We start from the raw sequence: 23,207 nt of genomic DNA on the forward strand, positions 1-23,207 counted from the left end.
GTTGCAGTTACCCCCCACTTTTTGCCTGATACTGATGCTGACTTGACTGAGAAGTGTGCTGGGACCCTGCTAACCAGGCCCCAGCACCAGTGTTCTTTCACCTAAAATGTACCATTGTTTCCACAATTGGCACAACCCTGGCACCTAGGTAAGTCCCTTGTAACTGGTACACCTGGTACCAAGGGCCCTGATGCCAGGGAAGGTCTCTAAGGGCTGCAGCATGTCTTATGCCACCCTGGGGACCCCTCACTCAGCACAGACACACTGCTTGCCAGCTTGTGTGTGCTGGTGGGGAGAAAATGACTAAATCGACATGGCACTCCCCTCCGGGTGCCATGCCAACCTCCCACTGCCTGTGGCATAGGTAAGTCACCCCTCTAGTAGGCCTTACAGCCCTAAGGCAGGGTGCACTGTACCACAGGTGAGGGCATAGGTGCATGAGCACTATGCCCCTACAGTGTCTAAGCAAAACCTTAGACATTGTAAGTGCAGGGTAGCCATAAGAGTATATGGGCTGGGAGTCTGTCAAAAGCGAACTCCACAGCTCCATAATGGCTACACTGAATACTGGGAAGTTTGGTATCAAACTTCTCAGAATAATAAACCCACACTGATGCCAGTGTTGGATTTATTAAAAAATGCACACAGAGTGCATCTTAGAGATGCACCCTGTATTTTACCCAATTGTTCAGTGCAGGACTGACTGGTCTCTGCCAGCCTGCTGCTGAGAGACGAGTTTCTGACCCCATGCGGTGAGAGCCTTTGTGCTCTCTGAGGACAGAAACAAAGCCTGCTCTGGGTGGAGGTGCTTCACATCTCCCCCCTGCAGGAACTGTAACACCTAGCAGTGAGCTTCAAAGGCTGAAGCTTCGTGTTACAAGGCCCCAGGGCACTCCAGCTAGTGGAGATGCCCGCCCCCTGGACCCAGCCCCCACTTTTGGCGGCAAGTCCAGGAGAGATAATGAGAAAAACAAGGAGGAGTCACTGGCCAGTCAGGACAGCCCCTAAGGTGTCCTGAGCTGAGGTGACTCTGACTTGTAGAAATCCTCCATCTTGCAGATGGAGGATTCCCCCAATAGGATTAGGGATGTGCCCCCCTCCCCTTGGGAGGAGGCACAAAAAGGGTGTACCCACCCTCAGGGCTAGTAGCCATTGGCTACTAACCCTCCAGACCTAAACATGCCCTTAAATTTAGTATTTAAGGGCTCCCCTGAACCTAAGAATTTAGATTCCTGAAACTACAAGAAGAAGAGGACTGCTGAGCTGAAAAACCCCTGAGGAGGAAGAACAGAAGACACCAACTGCTTTGGCCCCAGACCTACCGGCCTGTCTCCTGCCTTCCAAAGAAACCTGCTCCAGCGACACTTTCCAAGGGACCAGCGACCTCTGAATCCTCTGAGGACTGCCCTGCTTCAAGAAAGACAAGAAACTCCTGAGGACAGCGGCACTGCTCCAAAAGAACTGCAACTTTGTTCCAAGGAGCAGATTTAAAGACCCCTGCAACTCCCCGCAAGAAGCGTGAGACTTGCAACACTGCACCCGGCGACCCCGACTCGACCGGTGGAGAACCAACACCTCAGGGAGGACCCTCCGGCGACTCCAAGACTGTGAGTAACCAAAGTTGTCCCCCCTGAGCCCCCACAGTGACGCCTGCAGAGGGAATCCCGAGGCTCCCCCTGACCGCGACTGCCTGAACTCCATTTCCCGACGGCTGGAAAAGACCCTCTACCCGCAGCCCCCAGCACCTGAAGGAACGGAACTCCGGTGCAGGAGTGACCCCCAGGAGGCCCTCTCCCTTGCCCTGGTGGTGGCTACCCCGAGGAGCCCCCCCCCTTGCCTGCCTGCACCGCTGAAGAGACCCCTTGGTCTCCCATTGAAATCAACAGAGAACCCAACGCTTGTTTGCACACTGCACCCGGCCGCCCCCACGCTGCTGAGGGTGTACTTTCTGTGTGGACTTGTGTCCCCCCCGGTGCCCTACAAAACCCCCCTGGTCTGCCCTCCGAAGACGCGGGTACTTACCTGCTGGCAGACTGGAACCGGGGCACCCCCTTCTCTCCATTGAAGCCTATGTGTTTTGGGCACCTCTTTGACCTCTGCACCTGACCGGCCCTGAGCTGCTGGTGTGGTGACTTTGGGGTTGCTCTGAACCCCCAACGGTGGGCTACCTTGGACCAAGAACTGAAACCTGTAAGTGACTTACTTACCTGTGAAACCTAACAATACTTTACCTCCCCCAGGAACTGTGAAAATTGCACTGTGTCCACTTTTAAAACAGCTTATTGTGTTTTATGTAAAAAGTATACATGCTAATGTAATGATTCAAAGTTCCTAAAGTACTTACCTGCAATACCTTTCAAATGAGATAATACATGTAGAATTTGAACATGTGGTTCTTAAAATAGAATAAGAAAATATATTTTTCTATAACAAAACCTATTGGCTGGATTTGTCTCAGAATGTGTGTTCCTCATTTATTGCCTGTGTGTATGTACAACAAATGCTTAACACTACTCCTTTGATAAGCCTACTGCTCGACCACACTACCACAAAAGAGAGCATTAGTATTATCTCTTTTTGCCACTATCTCACCTCTAAGGGGAACCCTTGGACTCTGTGCATACTATTTCTTACTTTGAAATAGTGCATACAGAGCCAACTTCCTACAGGGCCCTCCTGCACAGTACATGGAGGGGCCCCCTCTCCGGACTGACTCAGGAGGTCTTAGGACAGTGTACTGTGCTGAGGGGGACCCCTGGAGCTCCCCATCCCGCACCGCAGGGGCCTGTGTTATGCTACTGCAGCCCACACCTGGGTTTGGGAGTCATACTATGGCTCAACAAAAGGCAGGACTTTGGTTTCCCTAGGCAGCGGGTTGTTTCATGCCAACCTTCTCTGATTCATTTAACCTGGCACTAGTGAGACAAATGCAGTGCTCCGTGTCATCCGAATCTCTGGTTCATGAACCCTTTGCCAAACCTGATCACTCAGTATAACAAAGTAACAATCCGAGAAGGAACTTTGGTTTCACGTCCAAATAACAGCTTACTCAATTGTAGAAAGGACCAGGAATGAAAGAAATCACCAAAACTCAAGAAAAATAAATAAACAAATTATCTATAAATTTTGTGTAGCGCATACCAATCTGGCTGGAGTCATAAGGGCACAGATAGGAGGTATGAATAAACAGATAGGAGGTATGAATAAACAGACAGGAGGCAAAAACACACACATGAAGCACGAGGGCACAGACAAGATGCAGGAACAAAGACAGGAGGCAGGGGACACAGGAGGCAAGGAAACACAGACAGGGGGGTAAGAACACACAGACGGCTTAAACTCAGTTATTTTCAGTGGGAAAAATGGAAGTACTCCAGAGGCCGTGCTTACCTCCCCCACCTGCCAAACAAAAGTAACATAATGGGGAGCCGTGACCAACAACCAAAAGGTCAAGAGAACCGTGGGCCGAAAAAGTTTGAGAACCACTGGTTTAGAATAATGGAAAGTCCTTAAGCTATGGGTAGCTTATGGTTTGATTCTAGTCTAGGAATAGGGTTGAGGCGGTGATTAGTATTAAGATAAGGGGTTGGGAAGGTCTTGAAAGTGGATTTGGGTTATCCTTTAGGTTTCGGTAAGGGTTAGGCATAGAGCTAATGTAAGGGTTAGTTATGGGAGTATGGTTAGATTTAGAGTTTGAAATGGTGTTAAACTCCGTTATGAGGTTCGGGGGCACACGAGTCATAGGGCCCCTGTAGGAAGTTGGCTCTGTATGTGCTATTTCAAAGTAAGGAATAGCATGCACAGAGTCCAAGGGTTCCCCTTAGAGGTAAGATAGTGGCAAAAAGAGATAATACTAATGCTCTATTTTGTGGTAGTGTGGTCGAGCAGTAGGCTTATCCAAGGAGTAGTGTTAAGCATTTGTTGTACATACACACAGGCAATAAATGAGGAACACACACTCAGAGACAAATCCAGCCAATAGGTTTTGTTATAGAAAAATATATGTTCGATGGCATCTGTCGCTGTAGATACGCATGTTCTGCAATAGCTCGCCATCTGGTGTTGGGCCGGAGTGTTACAAGTTGTTTTTCTTCGAAGAAGTCTTTCGAGTCACGGGACCGAGTGACTCCTCCTTTTGTCTCCATTGCGCATGGGCGTCGACTCCATCTTCGATTGTTTTTTTTCCGCCATCGGGTTCGGACGTGTTCCTGTCGCTCCGAGTTTCGGAACGGAAAATTAGCTAATTTCGGAAGATTTTCGTCGGTATTGTTGCGTTCGGGATCGGCGTACTTAGATTCCACACCGCATCGAAGATCGAAGAGCTCCGGTGCCCTTCGGGGTAGTTTTTCGATCCTCCGTCGGGGCCTAGTCGGCCCCACCGCGTGCTGAAGAACGCCGATGGAACGGACCCCGTTCCGTTTCTGCCCCAAATGCCACAATAAATACCCCTACACAGACCAACACTTGGTCTGCAACCTGTGCCTGTCACCTGAGCACAGCGAAGACACCTGCGAGGCCTGTCGTGCGTTCCGGTCCCGAAAAACACTCCGAGACCGTCGAGCCAGAAGACTTCAGATGGCGTCCGCACCGACAGCCCAACGGGAGTTCGAGGAACAGGAAGAGGAAGGTACCTTCTCGATCCAAGACTCCGACTCCGAAGGATTCGACGATACACAAACCGTGAGTAAGACGTCGAAATCCACTCAGAGGAACATTTACAAGGCCCAGGGGACGCCACTGCCACCAGGCCATGGCTCGACCCATAAATTCGGTGACCGACCGTCGGCACCGAAAAAGGCCCAAACAGTGCCGAGATCGTCCGACTCCGGTCGAGACACCGGCACGCAGCCTTCTCGGGACCGAGAAAGTGCTGGAGACAAGCCTCGACACCGAGATGCCGGTGTGGACACGGCTCGACGCCGAGACAGCGGCACCGAAACAGATCGACGCCGAGAGGTTTCGGCCCCGAAAAGGAAAAAAGTCACCTCGGAGCCGAAAAAACACGCAGACAGAGTTTCGATGCCGAAACAAACTGCAAGCGACCCAGCTTCAGGCTCTTATACAGAAGAGCACTCGCTAACCTCCCAAATGCAGAAGCATAGGTTTGAGGAAGAGCTACAAGCAACTGATGTGGACCATACGCAAAAGCGTTTCTTCATACAGCAGGGGACAGGAAAAATAAGCACCACCCTTCCCCCCATTAGGAGAAAGAGAAGGTTGGAGTTCCAGACGGAACAAACACCACAACCAAAAGTGGTGAAAAGAGTTACCCCACCACCCTCTCCTCCGCCCGTGATTAACGTCTCACCAGCACAAACTCCATCACACTCCCCAGCTCACACCACCATGAGCCAGGGTGACCAAGATCAGGACGCATGGGACCTATACGACGCCCCAGTGTCAGATAACAGTCCGGAGGCATACCCTACAAAGCCATCTCCACCAGAAGACAGCACCGCGTACTCTCAAGTGGTGGCTAGAGCAGCACAATTTCACAACGTAAGCCTCCACTCAGAACAGGTCGAGGATGATTTCTTATTCAACACACTCTCCTCCACCCACAGCTCATACCAAAGCCTGCCTATGCTCCCTGGTATGCTCCGGCACGCAAAAGACATCTTTAAGGAGCCGGTCAAAAGTAGGGCAATCACACCAAGGGTGGAAAAAAAGTATAAGGCGCCTCCTACAGACCCGGTTTTCATCACTACACAGCTGCCACCAGACTCTGTCGTTGTAGGAGCAGCTAGGAAAAGGGCCAACTCTCACACATCTGGAGATGCACCACCCCCAGATAAAGAAAGCCGCAAGTTCGATGCAGCTGGTAAAAGAGTCGCAGCACAAGCTGCAAACCAGTGGCGCATCGCGAACTCCCAGGCACTACTTGCGCGCTATGACAGAGCCCACTGGGACGAGATGCAACATCTCATTGAACATCCGCCCAAGGACTTACAAAATAGGGCAAAACAAGTGGTTGAGGAGGGACAGACCATCTCCAACAACCAGATACGCTCCTCCATGGACGCTGCAGATACAGCTGCACGGACAATTAATACATCTGTAACTATCAGAAGGCATGCATGGCTCCGAACGTCTGGATTTAAACCAGAGATTCAACAAGCAGTTCTCAATATGCCTTTTAATGAAAAAGAACTGTTCGGTCCAGAAGTGGACACAGCGATTGAGAAACTCAAAAAAGATACGGACACTGCCAAAGCCATGGGCGCACTCTACTCCCCGCAGAGCAGGTGGAATTACAGCACATTCCGTAAAACGCCCTTTCGAGGGGGGTTTCGGGGTCAAAGCACACAAGCCAGCACCTCACAAGCCACACCGTCCAGTTACCAGGGACAGTATAGAGGAGGTTTTCGGGGACAATATAGAGGAGGGCAATTCCCTAGAAATAGAGGAAGATTTCAAAGCCCCAAAACCCCTACTACTAAACAGTGACTCACATGTCACTCACCCCCTCCACACAACACCAGTGGGGGGAAGAATAGGTCATTATTACAAAGCATGGGAGAAAATCACTACAGACACTTGGGTTCTAGCAATTATCCAACATGGTTATTGCATAGAATTTCTACAATTCCCTCCAAACATACCACCAAAAGCACAAAATTTAACAACACACCATTCCAATCTCCTGGAGATAGAAGTGCAGGCACTATTGCAAAAGAATGCAATCGAATTAGTGCCAAACACACAAATAAACACAGGAGTTTACTCACTGTACTTTCTGATACCAAAGAAGGACAAAACACTGAGACCAATCCTAGACCTCAGAGTAGTGAACACTTTCATCAAATCAGACCACTTCCACATGGTCACACTACAAGAAGTATTGCCATTGCTAAAACTACACGACTACATGGCAACTTTAGACCTCAAGGATGCTTATTTCCATATACCAATACACCCATCGCACAGGAAATACCTAAGGTTTGTATTCAAAGGAATACATTACCAATTCAAGGTACTGCCTTTCGGATTAACAACCGCACCAAGAGTCTTTACCAAATGTCTAGCGGTAGTCGCTGCACACATAAGAAGGCAGCAAATACATGTGTTCCCATATTTGGACGACTGGCTAATCAAGGCCCATTCGTTCATACAGTGCTCAAATCACACAAATCAGATCATACAAACCCTCTTCAAACTCGGGTTCACCGTCAACTTTACAAAATCCAACATTCTGCCGCGCAAGGTACAACAATACCTAGGAGCCATAATAGACACATCAAAGGGAGTAGCCACTCCAAGTCCACAAAGAATTCTAAATTTCAACACCATCATACAACGCATGTATCCAACACAAAAGATACAGGCAAAGATGGTATTACAACTCCTAGGCATGATGTCTTCATGCATAGCCATTGTCCCAAACGCAAGACTGCACATGAGGCCCTTACAACAATGCCTAGCATCACAGTGGTCTCAAGCACAGGGTCACCTTCTAGATCTGGTGTTAATAGACCGCCAAACTTACCTCTCGCTTCTGTGGTGGAACAACATAAATTTAAACAAGGGGCGGCCTTTCCAAGACCCAGTGCCACAATACGTAATAACAACAGATGCTTCCATGACAGGGTGGGGAGCACACCTCGATCAACACAGCATACAAGGACAATGGAACGTACATCAAACAAAACTGCATATCAATCACCTAGAACTTCTTGCAGTTTTTCAAGCACTAAAAGCTTTCCAACCAATAATAGTTCACAAATACATTCTCGTCAAAACAGACAACATGACAACAATGTATTATCTAAACAAGCAGGGGGGGACGCACTCCACGCAGTTAAGCCTGCTAGCACAAAAAATTTGGCATTGGGCAATTCACAACCAAATTCGCCTAATAGCACAGTTTATACCAGGGATCCAAAATCAACTCGCAGACAATCTCTCTCGAGATCATCAACAGGTCCACGAATGGGAAATTCACCCCCAAATTCTGAACACTTATTTCAAACTCTGGGGAACACCTCAGATAGACTTGTTTGCGACAAGGGAGAACGCAAAATGCCAAAACTTCGCATCCAGATACCCACACAAACAATCCCAAGGCAATGCCCTATGGATGAACTGGTCAGGGATATTTGCTTACGCTTTTCCTCCTCTCCCTCTCCTTCCTTACCTGGTAAACAAACTCAGTCAAAGCAAACTCAAACTCATATTGATAGCACCAACTTGGGCAAGGCAACCCTGGTACACAACGCTGCTAGACCTATCAGTGGTACCCTGCATCAAATTGCCCAACAGGCCAGATCTGTTGACACAGCACAACCAAAAGATCAGACACCCAGATCCAGCATCGCTGAATCTAGCAATCTGGCTCCTGAAATCCTAGAATTCGGGCACTTACAACTTACCCAAGAATGTATGGAAGTCATAAAACAAGCCAGAAGGCCATCCACCAGGCACTGCTATGCAAGTAAATGGAAGAGGTTTGTTTGCTACTGCCATATTAATCAAATACAACCATTACACACAACTCCAGAACATGTAGTGGGTTACTTGCTTCACTTACAAAAATCTAACCTAGCTTTCTCTTCCATTAAAATACACCTTGCAGCAATATCTGCATACCTGCAGACTACCTATTCAACTTCCCTATATAAGATACCAGTCATTAAAGCATTCATGGAGGGCCTTAGGAGAATTATACCACCAAGAACACTACCTGTTCCTTCATGGAACCTAAATGTTGTCCTAACTAGACTTATGGGTCCACCTTTTGAACCCATGCACTCCTGCGACATACAGTTCCTAACCTGGAAGGTGGCATTTCTCATCGCCATTACTTCCCTAAGAAGAGTAAGCGAGATTCAGGCGTTTACAATACAGGAACCTTTTATACAACTACACAAAAATAAAGTCGTCCTAAGGACCAATCCTAAATTTTTGCCAAAGGTTATTTCACCGTTCCATCTAAATCAAACAGTGGAACTTCCAGTGTTCTTTCCACAGCCAGATACCGTAGCTGAAAGGGCACTACATACATTAGATGTCAAAAGAGCATTGATGTATTACATTGACAGAACAAAAAACATCAGAAAGACTAAACAACTCTTTATTGCATTTCAAAAACCTCATGCAGGAAACCCAATTTCAAAACAAGGTATAGCCAGATGGATAGTTAAATGCATCCAAATCTGCTACCTTAAAGCTAAACGACAGCTGCCCATTACACCAAGGGCACACTCAACCAGAAAGAAAGGTGCTACCATGGCCTTTCTAGGAAACATCCCAATGCAAGAAATATGTAAGGCAGCCACATGGTCTACGCCTCACACATTCACCAAGCACTACTGTGTAGACGTGTTATCCGCACAACAAGCCACAGTAGGTCAAGCCGTATTAAGAACATTATTTCAGACTACTTCCACTCCTACAGGCTGATCCACCGCTTTTGGGGAAATAACTGCTTACTAGTCTATGCAGAACATGCGTATCTACAGCGACAGATGCCATCGAACTGAAAATGTCACTTACCCAGTGTACATCTGTTCGTGGCATCAGTCGCAGTAGATTCGCATGTGCCCACCCGCCTCCCCGGGAGCCTGTAGCAGTTTGGAAGTTACCTTCAATTATTTATATATGTGTCATCTCAACCTTAAATAGGTGCATACTTAGTCACTCCATTGCATGGGCACTATTACTACAATTCAACTCCTACCTCACCCTCTGCGGGGAAAAACAATCGAAGATGGAGTCGACGCCCATGCGCAATGGAGACAAAAGGAGGAGTCACTCGGTCCCGTGACTCGAAAGACTTCTTCGAAGAAAAACAACTTGTAACACTCCGGCCCAACACCAGATGGCGAGCTATTGCAGAACATGCGAATCTACTGCGACTGATGCCACGAACAGATGTACACTGGGTAAGTGACATTTTCATTTCTTAGTTTATTTTAAGAACCACAGGTTCAAATTTTACATGTAATATCTCATTTGAAAGGTATTTTAGGTAAGTACTCTAGGAACTTTGAATCATTACTTTAGCATGTATACTTTTTACATAAAACAATAAGCTGTTTTAAAAGTGGACACAGTGCAATTTTCACAGTTCCTGGGGGAGGTAAGTTATTGTTAGTTTTAACAGGTAAGTAAGTCACTTACAGGTTTCAGTTTTTGGTCCAAGGTAGCCCACCGTCGGGGGTTCAGAGCAACCCCAAAGTTATCACACCAGCAGCTCAGGGCCGGTCAGGTGCAAAGGTCAAAGAGGTGCCCAAAACACATACAGGGAGTGCAGAATTATTAGGCAAATGAGTATTTTGACCACATCATCCTTTTTATGCATGTTGTCTTACTCCAAGCTGTATAGGCTCGAAAGCCTACTACCAATTAAGCATATTAGGTGATGTGCATCTCTGTAATGAGAAGGGGTGTGGTCTAATGACATCAACACCCTATATCAGGTGTGCATAATTATTAGGCAACTTCCTTTCCTTTGGCAAAATGGGTCAAAAGAAGGACTTGACAGGCTCAGAAAAGTCAAAAATAGTGAGATATCTTGCAGAGGGATGCAGCACTCTTAAAATTGCAAAGCTTCTGAAGCGTGATCATCGAACAATCAAGCGTTTCATTCAAAATAGTCAACAGGGTCGCAAGAAGCGTGTGGAAAAACCAAGGCGCAAAATAACTGCCCATGAACTGAGAAAAGTCAAGCGTGCAGCTGCCACGATGCCACTTGCCACCAGTTTGGCCATATTTCAGAGCTGCAACATCACTGGAGTGCCCAAAAGCACAAGGTGTGCAATACTCAGAGACATGGCCAAGGTAAGAAAGGCTGAAAGACGACCACCACTGAACAAGACACACAAGCTGAAACTTCAAGACTGGGCCAATAAATATCTCAAGACTGATTTTTCTAAGGTTTTATGGACTGATGAAATGAGAGTGAGTCTTGATGGGCCAGATGGATGGGCCCGTGGCTGGATTGGTAAAGGGCAGAGAGCTCCAGTCCGACTCAGACGCCAGCAAGGTGGAGGTGGAGTACTGGTTTGGGCTGGTATCATCAAAGATTAGCTTGTGGGGCCTTTTCGGGTTGAGGATGGAGTCAAGCTCAACTCCCAGTCCTACTGCCAGTTCCTGGAAGACACCTTATTCAAGCAGTGGTACAGGAAGAAGTCTGCATCCTTCAAGAAAAACATGATTTTCATGCAGGACAATGCTCCATCACACGCGTCCAAGTACTCCACAGCGTGGCTGGCAAGAAAGGGTATAAAAGAAGGAAATCTAATGACATGGCCTCCTTGTTCACCTGATCTGAACCCCATTGAGAACCTGTGGTCCATCATCAAATGTGAGATTTACAAGGAGGGAAAACAGTACACCTCTCTGAACAGTGTCTGGGAGGCTGTGGTTGCTGCTGCACGCAATGTTGATGGTGAACAGATCAAAACACTGACAGAATCCATGGATGGCAGGCTTTTGAGTGTCCTTGCAAAGAAAGGTGGCTATATTGGTCACTGATTTGTTTTTGTTTTGTTTTTGAATGTCAGAAATGTATATTTGTGAATGTTGAGATGTTATATTGGTTTCACTGGTAATAATAAATAATTGAAATGGGTATATATATTTTTTTTGTTAAGTTGCCTAATAATTATGCACAGTAATAGTCACCTGCACACACAGATATCCCCCTAACATAGCTAAAACTAAAAACAAACTAAAAACTACTTCCAAAAATATTCAGCTTTGATATTAATGAGTTTTTTGGGTTCATTGAGAACATGGTTGTTGTTCAATAATAAAATTAATCCTCAAAAATACAACTTGCCTAATAATTCTGCACTCCCTGTAGGCTTCAATGGAGAGAAGGGGGTGCCCCGGTTCCAGTCTGCCAGCAGGTAAGTACCCGCGTCTTCGGAGGGCAGACCAGGGGGGTTTTGTAGGGCACCGGGGGGGACACGAGTCAGCACAAAAAGTACACCCTCAGCAGCGCGGGGGCGGCCGGGTGCAGTGTGCAAACACGCGTCGGGTTTCCTTCAGTTTTCAATGGGAGACCAAGGGGTCTCTTCAGCGATGCAGGCAGGCAAGGGGGGGGCTCCTCGGGGTAGCCACCACCTGGGCAAGGGAGAGGGCCTCCTGGGGGTCACTCCTGCACAGAAGTTCCGTTTCTTTAGGGGCTGGGGCTGCGGGTGCAGGGTCTTTTCCAGCCGTCGGGAAATGGAGTTCAGGCAGTCGCGGTCAGGGGGAGCCTGGGGATTCTCTCTGCAGGCGTCGCTGTGGGGGCTCAGGGGGGACAACTTTGGTTACTCAGTCGTAGAGTCGCCGGAGGGTCCTCCCTGAGTTGGTTGTTCTCCACCAGTCGAGTCGGGGTCGCCGGGTGCAGTATTGCAAGTCTCACGCTTCTTGCGGGGAGTTGCAGGGGTCTTTAAATCTGCTCCTTGTAACAAAGTTGCAGTTCTTTTGGAGCAGTGCCGCTGTCCTCGGGAGTTTCTTGTCTTTTTCGAAGCAGGGCAGTCCTCAGAGGATTCAGAGGTCGCTGGTCCCTTGGAAAGCGTCGCTGGAGCAGGATTCTTTGGAAGGCAGGAGACAGGCCGGTAAGTCTGGGGCCAAGACAGTTGGTGTCTTCTGTTCTTCCTCTGCAGGGGTTTTTCAGCTCAGCAGTCCTTCTTCTTGTTAGTTGCAGGAATCTAAATTCTTAGGTTCAGGGAAGCCCTTAAAAACTAAATTTAAGGGCGTGTTTAGGTCTGGGGGGTTAGTAGCCAATGGCTACTAGCCCTGAGGGTGAGTACACCCTCTTTGTGCCTCCTCCCAAGGGGAGGGGGTCACATCCCTAAATGTATTGGGGGGAATCCTCCATCTGCAAGATGGAGGATTTCTAAAAGTTGGAGTCACTTCAGCTCAGGACACCTTAGGGGCTGTCCTGACTGGCCAGTGACTCCTCCTTGTTGTTTTCTTTGTTTCCTCCAGCCTTGCCGCCAAAAGTGGGGGCCGTGGCCGGAGGGGGCGGGCAACTCCACTAAGCTGGAGTGTCCTGCGGTGCTGTGACAAAGGGGTGAGCCTTTGAGGCTCACCGCCAGGTGTTACAGCTCCTGCCTGGGGGAGGTGTTAGCATCTCCACCCAGTGCAGGCTTTGTTACTGGCCTCAGAGTGACAAAGGCACTCTCCCCATGGGGCCAGCAACATGTCTCTAGTGTGGCAGGCTGCTGGAACCAGTCAGCCTACACAGATAGTCGGTTAAGTTTCAGGGGGCACCTCTAAGGTGCCCTCTGTGGTGTATTTTACAATAAAATGTACACTGGCATCAGTGTGCATTTATTGTGCTGAGAAGTTTGATACCAAACTTCCCAGTTTTCAGTGTAGCCATTATGGTGCTGTGGAGTTCGTGTAAAACAGACTCCCAGACCATATACTCTTATGGCTACCCTGCACTTACAATGTCTAAGGTATTGCTTAGACACTGTAGGGGCACAGTGCTCATGCACTGGTGCCCTCACCTATGGTATAGTGCACCCTGCCTTAGGGCTGTAAGGCCTACTAGAGGGGTGACTTATCTATACCTGCATAGGCAGTGAGAGGCTGGCATGGCACACTGAGGGGAGTGCCATGTCGACTTACTCGTTTTTGTTCTCACCAGCACACACAAGCTGGCAAGCAGTGTGCCTGTGCTGAGTGAGGGGTCTCCAGGGTGGCATAAGACATGCTGCAGCCCTTAGAGACCTTCCCTGGCATCAGGGCCCTTGGTACCAGAGGTACCAGTTACAAGGGACTTATCTGGATGCCAGGGTGTGCCAATTGTGGAATCAAAAGTACAGGTTAGGGAAAGAACACTGGTGCTGGGGCCTGGTTAGCAGGCCTCAGCACACTTTCAAATCAAAACATAGCATCATCAAAGGCAAAAAGTCAGGGGGTAACCATGCCAAGGAGGTATTTCCTTACAGCCCCTGCCATGGGAGTTGGCCAAAACTGCTGCCAAATCGGTGCTATGCTGCTGTCCTAGCTGAAACAATAAGCATAGCAAGTCTCCTTTCACCGCATTGTCTCTTTCTTCCCCTAAAAATTCATTCATTACTAATAATGAAAGTGGAAGTTGTTCTGGATGGAATTTCTAGGACAGGATGTGTCCTTATGTAAACTAGAAAAAACATGGGTCTCTGAGATGTAAGAAAATTATTGGGATTGGTTGGAGGGGTGAGGATAGAAGGGTAATGTGAGGCTGGCCAGTTTGCTCTTAAACTGCCAGGTCATCAAATTACCAAGTGCTTTGTCTCACACTGGCATGTGCAGGTCTGACTGGTGTCTGAGCCAAAACCCTTCTAGCTCTTTCCTGCCTTTGGGAGCTTTTGAGAATTTGAGAGGAGTTTGGGTTGTGAACTCCTGCTCAAAATATTGCCTTTGTTCAGCCTGGCAGAAGTAGGTGGATCTGGGCCTTTAACGTTTGTGTAGGCTGTGCCCAAGTTCCCAGCCTTGACTGAGCTTCCATTTCAGTCCTCCTTGATGGGGTGTATTTATTCAGAGAATTTATTGTTTAAAGGAAGGAAATATCCCTACTTTTAAACAAACAAATTAAATTCCAACGATGTATGGCTACTGCTTATGTCACCAATCCTTGTTCTTGCCCATTTTGGCATTCTTTTACTCATTTGACATCATCTTTGCTTGATGTCGCCTTATGGATTACTGGACTCTCTCTGATTAACCTCATTTTTGGTATACAAGCACACAGCAACACACTACTGCTGTGGTTTAGCAAAGTGCCTCTTTTTGCCATGGTTACCCCCACCTTTTGCCTGGTATCTGATGTGATTTCGACTGAAAGTGCACTGGGTTCCTGCTAGCCAGGTCCCCAGTGCCAGATCTCTTTCCGTAAACTGTATAATTGTTTCCCCAGTTGGCAAACCCTTTAGCACCCTCTGTATGTCCCTAGTAAATGGTACCCCTGGTACCACAGGCCTGAGGTGCTAAGGATTGTTCCTCAGGGCTGCAGCACAAATTGTGCTACCCTAAGGGACCCCTTACCAAGCACATGACAGGCTGCCATTGCAGGCTATATGTCTTGGTGCAGACCAAAATAAAAACACAGCATGTCACACATCCCTGTGTGCCATGTCCCCTAACTCTGCATACAACATATATATCACCCCTACAGCAGGCCTGACAGCCCTAAGGCAGGGTGCATTATATTACATGGGAGGGTATTTCTACAACAGCAGATATGCCCATGCAATGTATTTGTCATTTCTCAGACATAGTAAGCGGCTAGGGAAGTTGTTTTAAATGCATGTACTGGACATTGGACAATATTAGTTCCCCAGCTACATGATGACTTCACTGAAAATTAGGATGTTTGTTATCAAACATCTTGTATTGATAAGCCCAAACTGATTCCAGTGATGGATTTATCAATACATGCACGCAGAGGGCATCCTAGAGGTGCCCTCTGAAACCCAGCCAGCCTCTGGTGTGCTTGCTGACTGGTTTTTGCCAGCTTGCCACCCGAGACATGGTTCTTGCTCCCCAGGGTGAGATCCTTCTGCTCTCAGGAGGCCCAGAACAAAAGCCTGTGTAATACCCCCTTCCAAGGATGACCTTCTGATTAGCCTTCCTAAGGTGGGAAGATCCAAAGGACTGCTGCCTCTGAAATAACAATGTAGGCTTCTCCTCACAGGAAAGGAAGCCCACCCCCTTGTCCAGAGCCCATTGGCACCTGGGCAGGCAGGAAAATTAGCTAGTCAGGTAGACGGTCCCCCCCCATGTGTCTGAGATGGCACACCTATGAATTCTGGGATAGCGTTACGCCCACTTTCTACATGAAGTGGTCATATAGGAAGCGTAGTGACCCCAAGGGTCAGTAGCCCATTGGCTACTACCCTACACACCCCTAATGCCTCTAAATTCAGTATTTAGGGGAGCCGCTGGCACCAGAGAACCAGATCCTGATGATCTAAAAAGACCAAGGACCCTGCAGAGCCACAAAAGCAGAAGAGTAGAAAAGAAGCAGCTGACTGGTTACCAACCCTGCTGGCCTGTCAGCAAAGCATCCCTCTTGTATAAAATCTGCACCAAAGTCGACTCGCCCTGCATCTGTGTCCCCAAAAACATGGCAGGACTGCCTGCCTTTGAAAAAGACCTAAAATCTTCTGTGAACTGCGGACCTGACCTCATTAAGGGCCAGCTTCCTACATCTGGCTTAGCTGGTTAATTCTTATTGCAGTTGTAATTTGCATGCCTGTCTCTCACATACCCTCATCCATCACACGGCTGTGTCCTGCATCCCATAACAATACCCGCACTTCAGTGGTCCCCATGCAGGGCATGGAAACACTTCCCACATAAGCTCAAAATAACAACACCCTTAGAACCACACAACCGACACAGTGTAGATTGTTGTACATGTATGTAAGTGCTTCAAAACACTATATAAGTTTAGAAAGCACTACACAGATACTGCAATTCAACACAATGCAAATGTATAAACCAAGCACCAAGTACACACCATTAGCATTCACCTCTCTTGGAGGATATGGGCAAGCAGTCCAAGGCTTACTCAGGAAGGTAGTGAGGGGTTAGAGACTCTGAACTAGAGTGCACAAAATAACCTCCAATAGATATAATGTACAGCCAGTGCTTTATCTTGTTATAAAGACAGGTACTTTATTGTAACTACGACACAGTATTGCACAATTGCCATCAAATGACATCTGCAATAAGGAAAAAATAATGTTTCTAAATAACTGTATTACGAACCACTGGACATAACGTTATTTTCCTCTGCTTGCTCTAGTCCATATAGGTATATTAGCGTAAATAGGGATTAACCAAGCTGGTGCTAATCACTATTGAATTATAAGTGTATCAGTGGCTCTTAAACAATGACTCAGTGACCTCTCTGGTCAAGTCTTCAAAATGGTATGTCTCCCTTGTGTTAGTCTTTTTCCCCTCCCTCGCCCCTTCTGCTGGTAGGAGATGACTTGTGTTAGTTGGTGAAAATTTGTGTTAACCTATGTCACTGGAATGAGTCCTTCAGGACCTAAATTTCTACACGTAGATTACATTTCCTGCAGTTTCACCTCTTTGACAACTCCCTCCCCCACCGTTCTAGAAGCCTTCGTGAAGGCACCATAAATGGTCGTAGTCCTGGCTGAGGAGCACGGTCCAGTAAGCAGCAGAAAGGCCCCAGCAAACCCACCTCCAGAATGAGCGACAAGCGCTGCATATGGTGAGGTCAGTCCAGGCCCAACAGAATGGGTTAAATGCCGAGTACAGTGGACATTGGTGTGGCAAGTTATACTTTTAGAAGAAACTCAGATCCATTCTTATTACATGATGAGCCTCACCCACCACACATGAGCAGTTCAGCTGCACTGGGTACATGAGCGGCACAGTGCCACTGGGCACATGAACGTACCGTAGTACGCACAAAATAAACGGCACCTCAAGCACATGTTCTCAGACCAGTGAGGCAGCCACACACGCATTCCGCTCCTTTTAGGTTTCCTTCCGGGCATTACGGTAACTATTGTGTGACCAAATAACACCATTGGGGTTAGTCTGCTTTTGTGTACTTTGGCCAGTTTTACGAGTAGCCTTTTTATTCACAGAGAGCTGGTAAGAGGAGTTACTAGCCCCATCAGAATTATGTGATCCCATTGGAGTAATGATGATCAGTTTTGTTTGATCCAAAGATTTTGGCTTCTGAAAGCAGCCAAAACTCTTGGATGAAGTCACGAGGCCTTTACACTAGGACTCATTAAAGTTGCTAAATGATAGTACCAGGGTTTAAACTCCTTATGACAGTGTTCTTTGCTGAGGGTTTTTAAACTAAAGTCAGTAACGTTGATACATCAACTATGGAACAGTTTTACATTTGTGATTGTGCTCAGACTATTCTCAAAGTATATCATTTGGACAGATAAGCAAAGGTTGTATAGTCTAATTGTTTTCCTGTTGCGAGGCTCCATGGAATTGTGCCGATTAGTAGATATTTATTGTTTACTTGGTGTCTTCTAGACTTCTGGTTACAGAGAAGCATCTGATGAGCCTCCATAAGAAACTCTTTTCACTGAAAATGCCTGTATCATCCGCGGTTATATACAAACGTCCTTCACAGTGGTGATGACATCTAAAAGGATGTTAACTCAACTTTGTGTGGTGTTTTGAACCTTGCGAGCTTTGTTGCTAGGACACCATGATACTCTCAAAGAACCTTCCTTTATTCCATAAGCTCTATAAAGAATTCAGCTCTACTATGACATCGTCCTCTCAGTCTTGTTCCTAAGATCTCAGTACAGGAGAGCTAACAGACTGTCTACAGGCTTGATGTTAGGACTTGAGATGTCCTTGTCTGTAACTTAAACCCTTATTTTGACTTTGCTATAATTTTCCTTCCTTTTGTCCTATACTGGTACAGCCCAGGACAACAAGCATTCATTAATTAGTGGGTGCCAAGACCATGGCAGTGGTGCTTTTCCTAAGCTGATGTCCAGCATTGCTCCAGTTCAGGAGCTAATACCTGACATCTGGTCTTACTTTGCGCAACACAGGATCTCATAGGAGTTCCTGAAAACAAGTGAATGAGGAATCACAGGGTTTCCTTCTTAGCTTCCTGAGGATTTCAAACCTGCTCTAAAGGCGATGCTTAGTAGGAATTCCCAAGTTCTCCCTTCCTCCTGGAACCATAGTCCATGTAGTGGTAAGCTATAATCATACCTCTGGTTTCCACTAGTTATTGGGGCCCTTACTCTATAAGGATGTGAAAACAGCCTTATTAACAGCTACCACCAACATACCGGAGTCTGTATGCTCACAGGATATTTATGGAAATTGGGAAGTCAATATTATGGACTGAGATGCTTGCATTTACTTTTTTAAACCACCTTTAAACAAAGTAAGTGTACCAGAATTGACATTGTGTTACCTGTTTTCTGATTATAAATATTGTCCTAATTTCTTTTAGCTGCTATATTAAATTCCATGTGAAACAAGCATATGCTAGTGCCATTCCACTTTCATTATTATAAAGATTTATACTGGCGAAGATGTAGACTGTAAATGGGCAGTCAAACTAAATTCTTTGTTTATTCTGAAAAAGGAAACTGCAACCCAAATTATTTATGTACACTGCTGATATGTTTTACCGTGTTTATAGTGGGATTTTGAGCAGTGTTTGCTTTTTCCTCTGCTGCGTTGTAAAGCTATAATTCTGTTCAAGTTCTTTCTTGCTTGCCAGCCTGAATTTTCAAATGTATATGTGTGTGTTGTTCCCCTAAACAGCTGCACACAGACAAGAAGCAGATCAGCGTGGGCTTCATCGGCTATCCAAATGTTGGCAAGAGCTCTGTAATCAACACTTTGCGATCTAAGAAAGTCTGCAATGTGGCTCCCCTGGCCGGTGAAACCAAGGTAGGTCAGGCATGTAGTAATATGTCCGAAGGAAACTGTGGGGCTGATTGATTATCATTATTATAATTTTTTTTTAATATTTTTTTTGTTAGTGCAGTGAGTATCTATTTCCCATGTGGATTACATTAACCCCTTCCCTGCCAAACCTCCCCCCCTCCAACCCCCCTCCCCTCAGGTTCCAAGCCTTTTTTTGGGCTGTTTCGGGCAGTTCACGCTTAGGCCCTTATAACTTTTTGTCTACATAAGCTACCCACGCCAAATTTGTAAACCTTTTTTTCCCAACATCGTAGGGATTCTAGAGGTACCCAGGCTTTGTGGGTTCCCCTGAAGGAGACTAAGAAATAAGCCAAAATACAGCAAAACCTTTTTTTTTTATTTTTTTTTTTATTTAAATGGGGGAAAAGGGCTGCAGAAGAAGGCTTGTGGTTTTTTCCCCTGAAAATGGCACCAACAAAGGGTTTGTAGTGCTAAGATCACCATCTTCCCAGCTTTCAGGAACAGGCAGACTTGAATCCGAAAACCCCATTTCTCAATACAATTTTGGCATTTTACTGAGAGATACCCCATTTTTACTATTTTTGTGCTTTTAGCCTCCTTCCAGTTAGTGACAGAAATGGGTGTGAAACCAATGCTGTATCCCAGAAAGCTAAACATTTCCAAAAAGAAGACAAAATTCTGAATTCAGCAAGTGGTAATTTCTGTAGATCCTACAAGGTTTTCCTACAGAAAATAACAGGTGAATTAAAAATATATTGAAATTGAGATGAAAAAAACAGCCATTTTTCTCCACGTTTTATTCTAGAACTTTTTCCTGCAATGTGAGCTTTTTTAAAGCAATATACCGTTACGCCTGCTGGACTCTTCTGGTTGCGGGTATATATAGGGCTTGTAGGTTCATCAAGAAACCTAGGTACCCAGAGCCAATAAAAGAGCTGCACATTTCAATGGGTTTTCATTCTGTACAAGGTATACAGCAATTCATTTGCTGAAATAGAAAGAGTGAATAATAGGTATCATAAAACCTCTGTATTTCCAAAATGGGCACAAGATAAGGTGTTGAGAAGCAGTGGTTATTTACACATCTCTGAATTCCGGGGTGCCCATACTAGCATCTGAACTACAGGGCATTTCTCAAATAGACTTCTTTTTTACACACTGTCTTACATTTGGAAGGAAAAAATGTAGAGAAAGATAAGGGGCACTAACACTTGTTTTGCTATTCTGTGTTCCCCCAAGTCTCCTGATACAAATAGTACCTCACTTGCGTGGGTAGGCCTAATGCTCGCAACAGGAAACGCCACATGGACACATCACATTTTTACATTGAAATCTGATGTGTTTTTTTGCAAAGTGCCTAGCAGTATGTTTTGGCCTCTAGCTCAGCCAGGACCTAGGGAAACCTGCCAAACCTGTGCATTTTAAAGAACTCCAAGAGGGGATGACTTGTGGGGCTCTCACCAGGTTCGGTTACTCAGAATCCTTTGCAAACCTCAACATTTGGCCCAAAAACACTTTTTCCTCACATTTTGGTTACGGAAAGTTCTGGAATCTGAAAGGAGCCACAGTTTCCTTCCACCCAGCATTCCCCCAAGTCTCCCAATAAAAATGGTACCTCACTTGTGTGGGTAGGCCAAGCACCCATCACAGGAAATGCCCCAAAACACAACGTGGACACATCACATTTTCCCAAAGAAAACAGAGCTGTTTTTTGGAAAGTGCCTAGCTGTGGATTTTGGCCTCTAGCTCAGCCGGCACCTAGGAAAACCTAGCAAACCTGTGCATTTTTTAAAACTAGACACATAGGGGAATCCAGGATGGAGGTTCTCACCAGGTTCTGTTACCCAGAAACCTTTGCAAACCTCAAAAATTGGCCAAAAAAACACTTTTTCCTCACATTTCGGTGACAGAAAGACACAAATTTTCTTCCACCCAGCGTTCCCTCAAGTCTCCAGATAGAAATGATACCTCACTTGTGTGGGTATGCCTAGTGCCCGCAAAAAGAAATGCCCCAAAACACTATCTGGATACATCAAAGTTATCAAATACAAAACTACCTGTTTTTGCGCGGGTGGTCGGAGCCATACAAGGAAACCTACCAAACCCAGACATTTCTGAAAAAAAGACACCCAAGGGAGTCCAGGGAGGTGTGAGTCCTCCAGTGTTTTCTTAGCCAGAATCCTCAGCAAACCTCACATTTAGCTAAAAAAAAAAAATAACATTTTTACCACATTTCTGTGTGGGATCACTGCACTGGGACACATTTCCTACCACCCAACAGTCCCCTCAGTCTCCTGGTAAAAATGATACCTCACTTGTGTAGGTGGGACAAGTGCCTGTGACAGGGAAGAGCCGAAATTGAGGGGGACCCAAAGCGGGTCCAAAAGGGCAGTTTGAAAAAAAAAAAAAAAAAAACATTTTTAAGTTGACAAGTAGGGCATCATTTTTATCAGTATAGATGAGAAAATGCTGAGTGCTAGGAATTTTGTTGATTCCTACAGATTCCGGAAGGTTTCATCACAAAAATGTGGAAAAAATGTGTGGTTTCCAGCACAGTTGGAGGTTTGCAGGGCATTGTGAGTAAGAAAATGATGTGGAGTGCATGTGAAGCACACCACCCTGGACTCACCCAGATGTTTAGTTTTCAGATATGTCTAGGTCTTGTGGATTTTTCTACATGGCAGTGTCCCAAAGTCCAAAAAGTGCAGCCCTCACCATTCCAAGTAGGGCGATTTTGAGAGTTAGCCAAGGTCTCATGCCCCAAATGTAAAACCAAAACCCAAAATAAACAAATGGCCTCTTGCTTGCCATGGGATAAGATGTTTCAGTGTGCAGGGGAAGCGATTCCCCTTCCATCCCTGCCCTGGGGGCGGCGAGGCTCATGGGTGGAGCGCTAGCGCTCCCCTCATGAGCCAGTCCAAGAACGTAATGGTTACGTCCTTGCACCTCAGCGCCGTAGCCAAGGACGTAACTGTTATGTTATTAGCTGCGAAGGGGTTAATAGCAACAAAGTGATCATGTATTATACACTATTATTTGCGTTGTGACTCATTTTAATAAGAGATTAGCTTATACTAACTGTAGGAAGCTGGCCCCTTATGTATTATGTAAACACCGTATAAAGGGTCCCGGGGATTCCACAGAGAGTGAACATGGCTTGCTATACAATCCCAAAGTGATCTATTTAGGCGTAGTGTGGTAGAGCAGCCTTAGGATTAACACAGAGGAGTGCAAGACATCTACAAATGCAAATAATCAGAATAAATGAGATACATGACTCAAGAAAGAGATCCACATCAATTTATTAAAAAAATAGCAAATATCTTTATAAATGTTTAAGCATCAGAGAAAAATCGGTCAGATAAGTACGTTTTTAAATTAGAATTTTTTTTAGGTGTAAAATGTGACACTTCCGCAATGTAATCCTATGGGAGGAAAAACAAGTTCTGCAACCAGGTACTGTTTGATGACTGTAAGGAAATGCCTCCTTGGCATGGTTGCCCCCTGACTTTTTGCCTTTGCTGATGCTATGTTTACAATTGAAAGTGTGCTGAGGCCTGCTAACCAGGCCCCAGCACCAGTGTTCTTTCCCTAACCTGTACTTTTGTATCCACAATTGGCAGACCCTGGCATCCAGATAAGTCCCTTGTAACTGGTACTTCTAGTACCAAGGGCCCTGATGCCAAGGAAGGTCTCTAAGGGCTGCAGCATGTCTTATGCCACCCTGGAGACCTCTCACTCAGCACAGACACACTGCTTGCCAGCTTGTGTGTGCTAGTGAGAACAAAACGAGTAAGTCGACATGGCACTCCCCTCAGGGTGCCATGCCAGCCTCTCACTGCCTATGCAGTATAGGT

The 23,207-nt window shown here is 46.2% G+C and overlaps 1 protein-coding gene across 1 annotated transcript in view; it reads left to right on the forward strand.

Moving 5' to 3' along the window:
* The window catches only part of GNL2 (G protein nucleolar 2), a 359,926-nt gene that overhangs the window by 143,348 nt on the left and 193,371 nt on the right, over positions 1-23,207 (forward strand). The window contains exon 9 of the mRNA XM_069223882.1: positions 19,225-19,353. Coding sequence (XP_069079983.1) covers positions 19,225-19,353 — 129 coding nt within the window. The remainder of the gene's footprint in view (positions 1-19,224; positions 19,354-23,207) is intronic.

This window comes from Pleurodeles waltl, chromosome 3_1 (genome assembly GCF_031143425.1).
Source record: "Pleurodeles waltl isolate 20211129_DDA chromosome 3_1, aPleWal1.hap1.20221129, whole genome shotgun sequence".
NCBI classification, from domain to species: Eukaryota; Metazoa; Chordata; class Amphibia; order Caudata; family Salamandridae; genus Pleurodeles; species Pleurodeles waltl.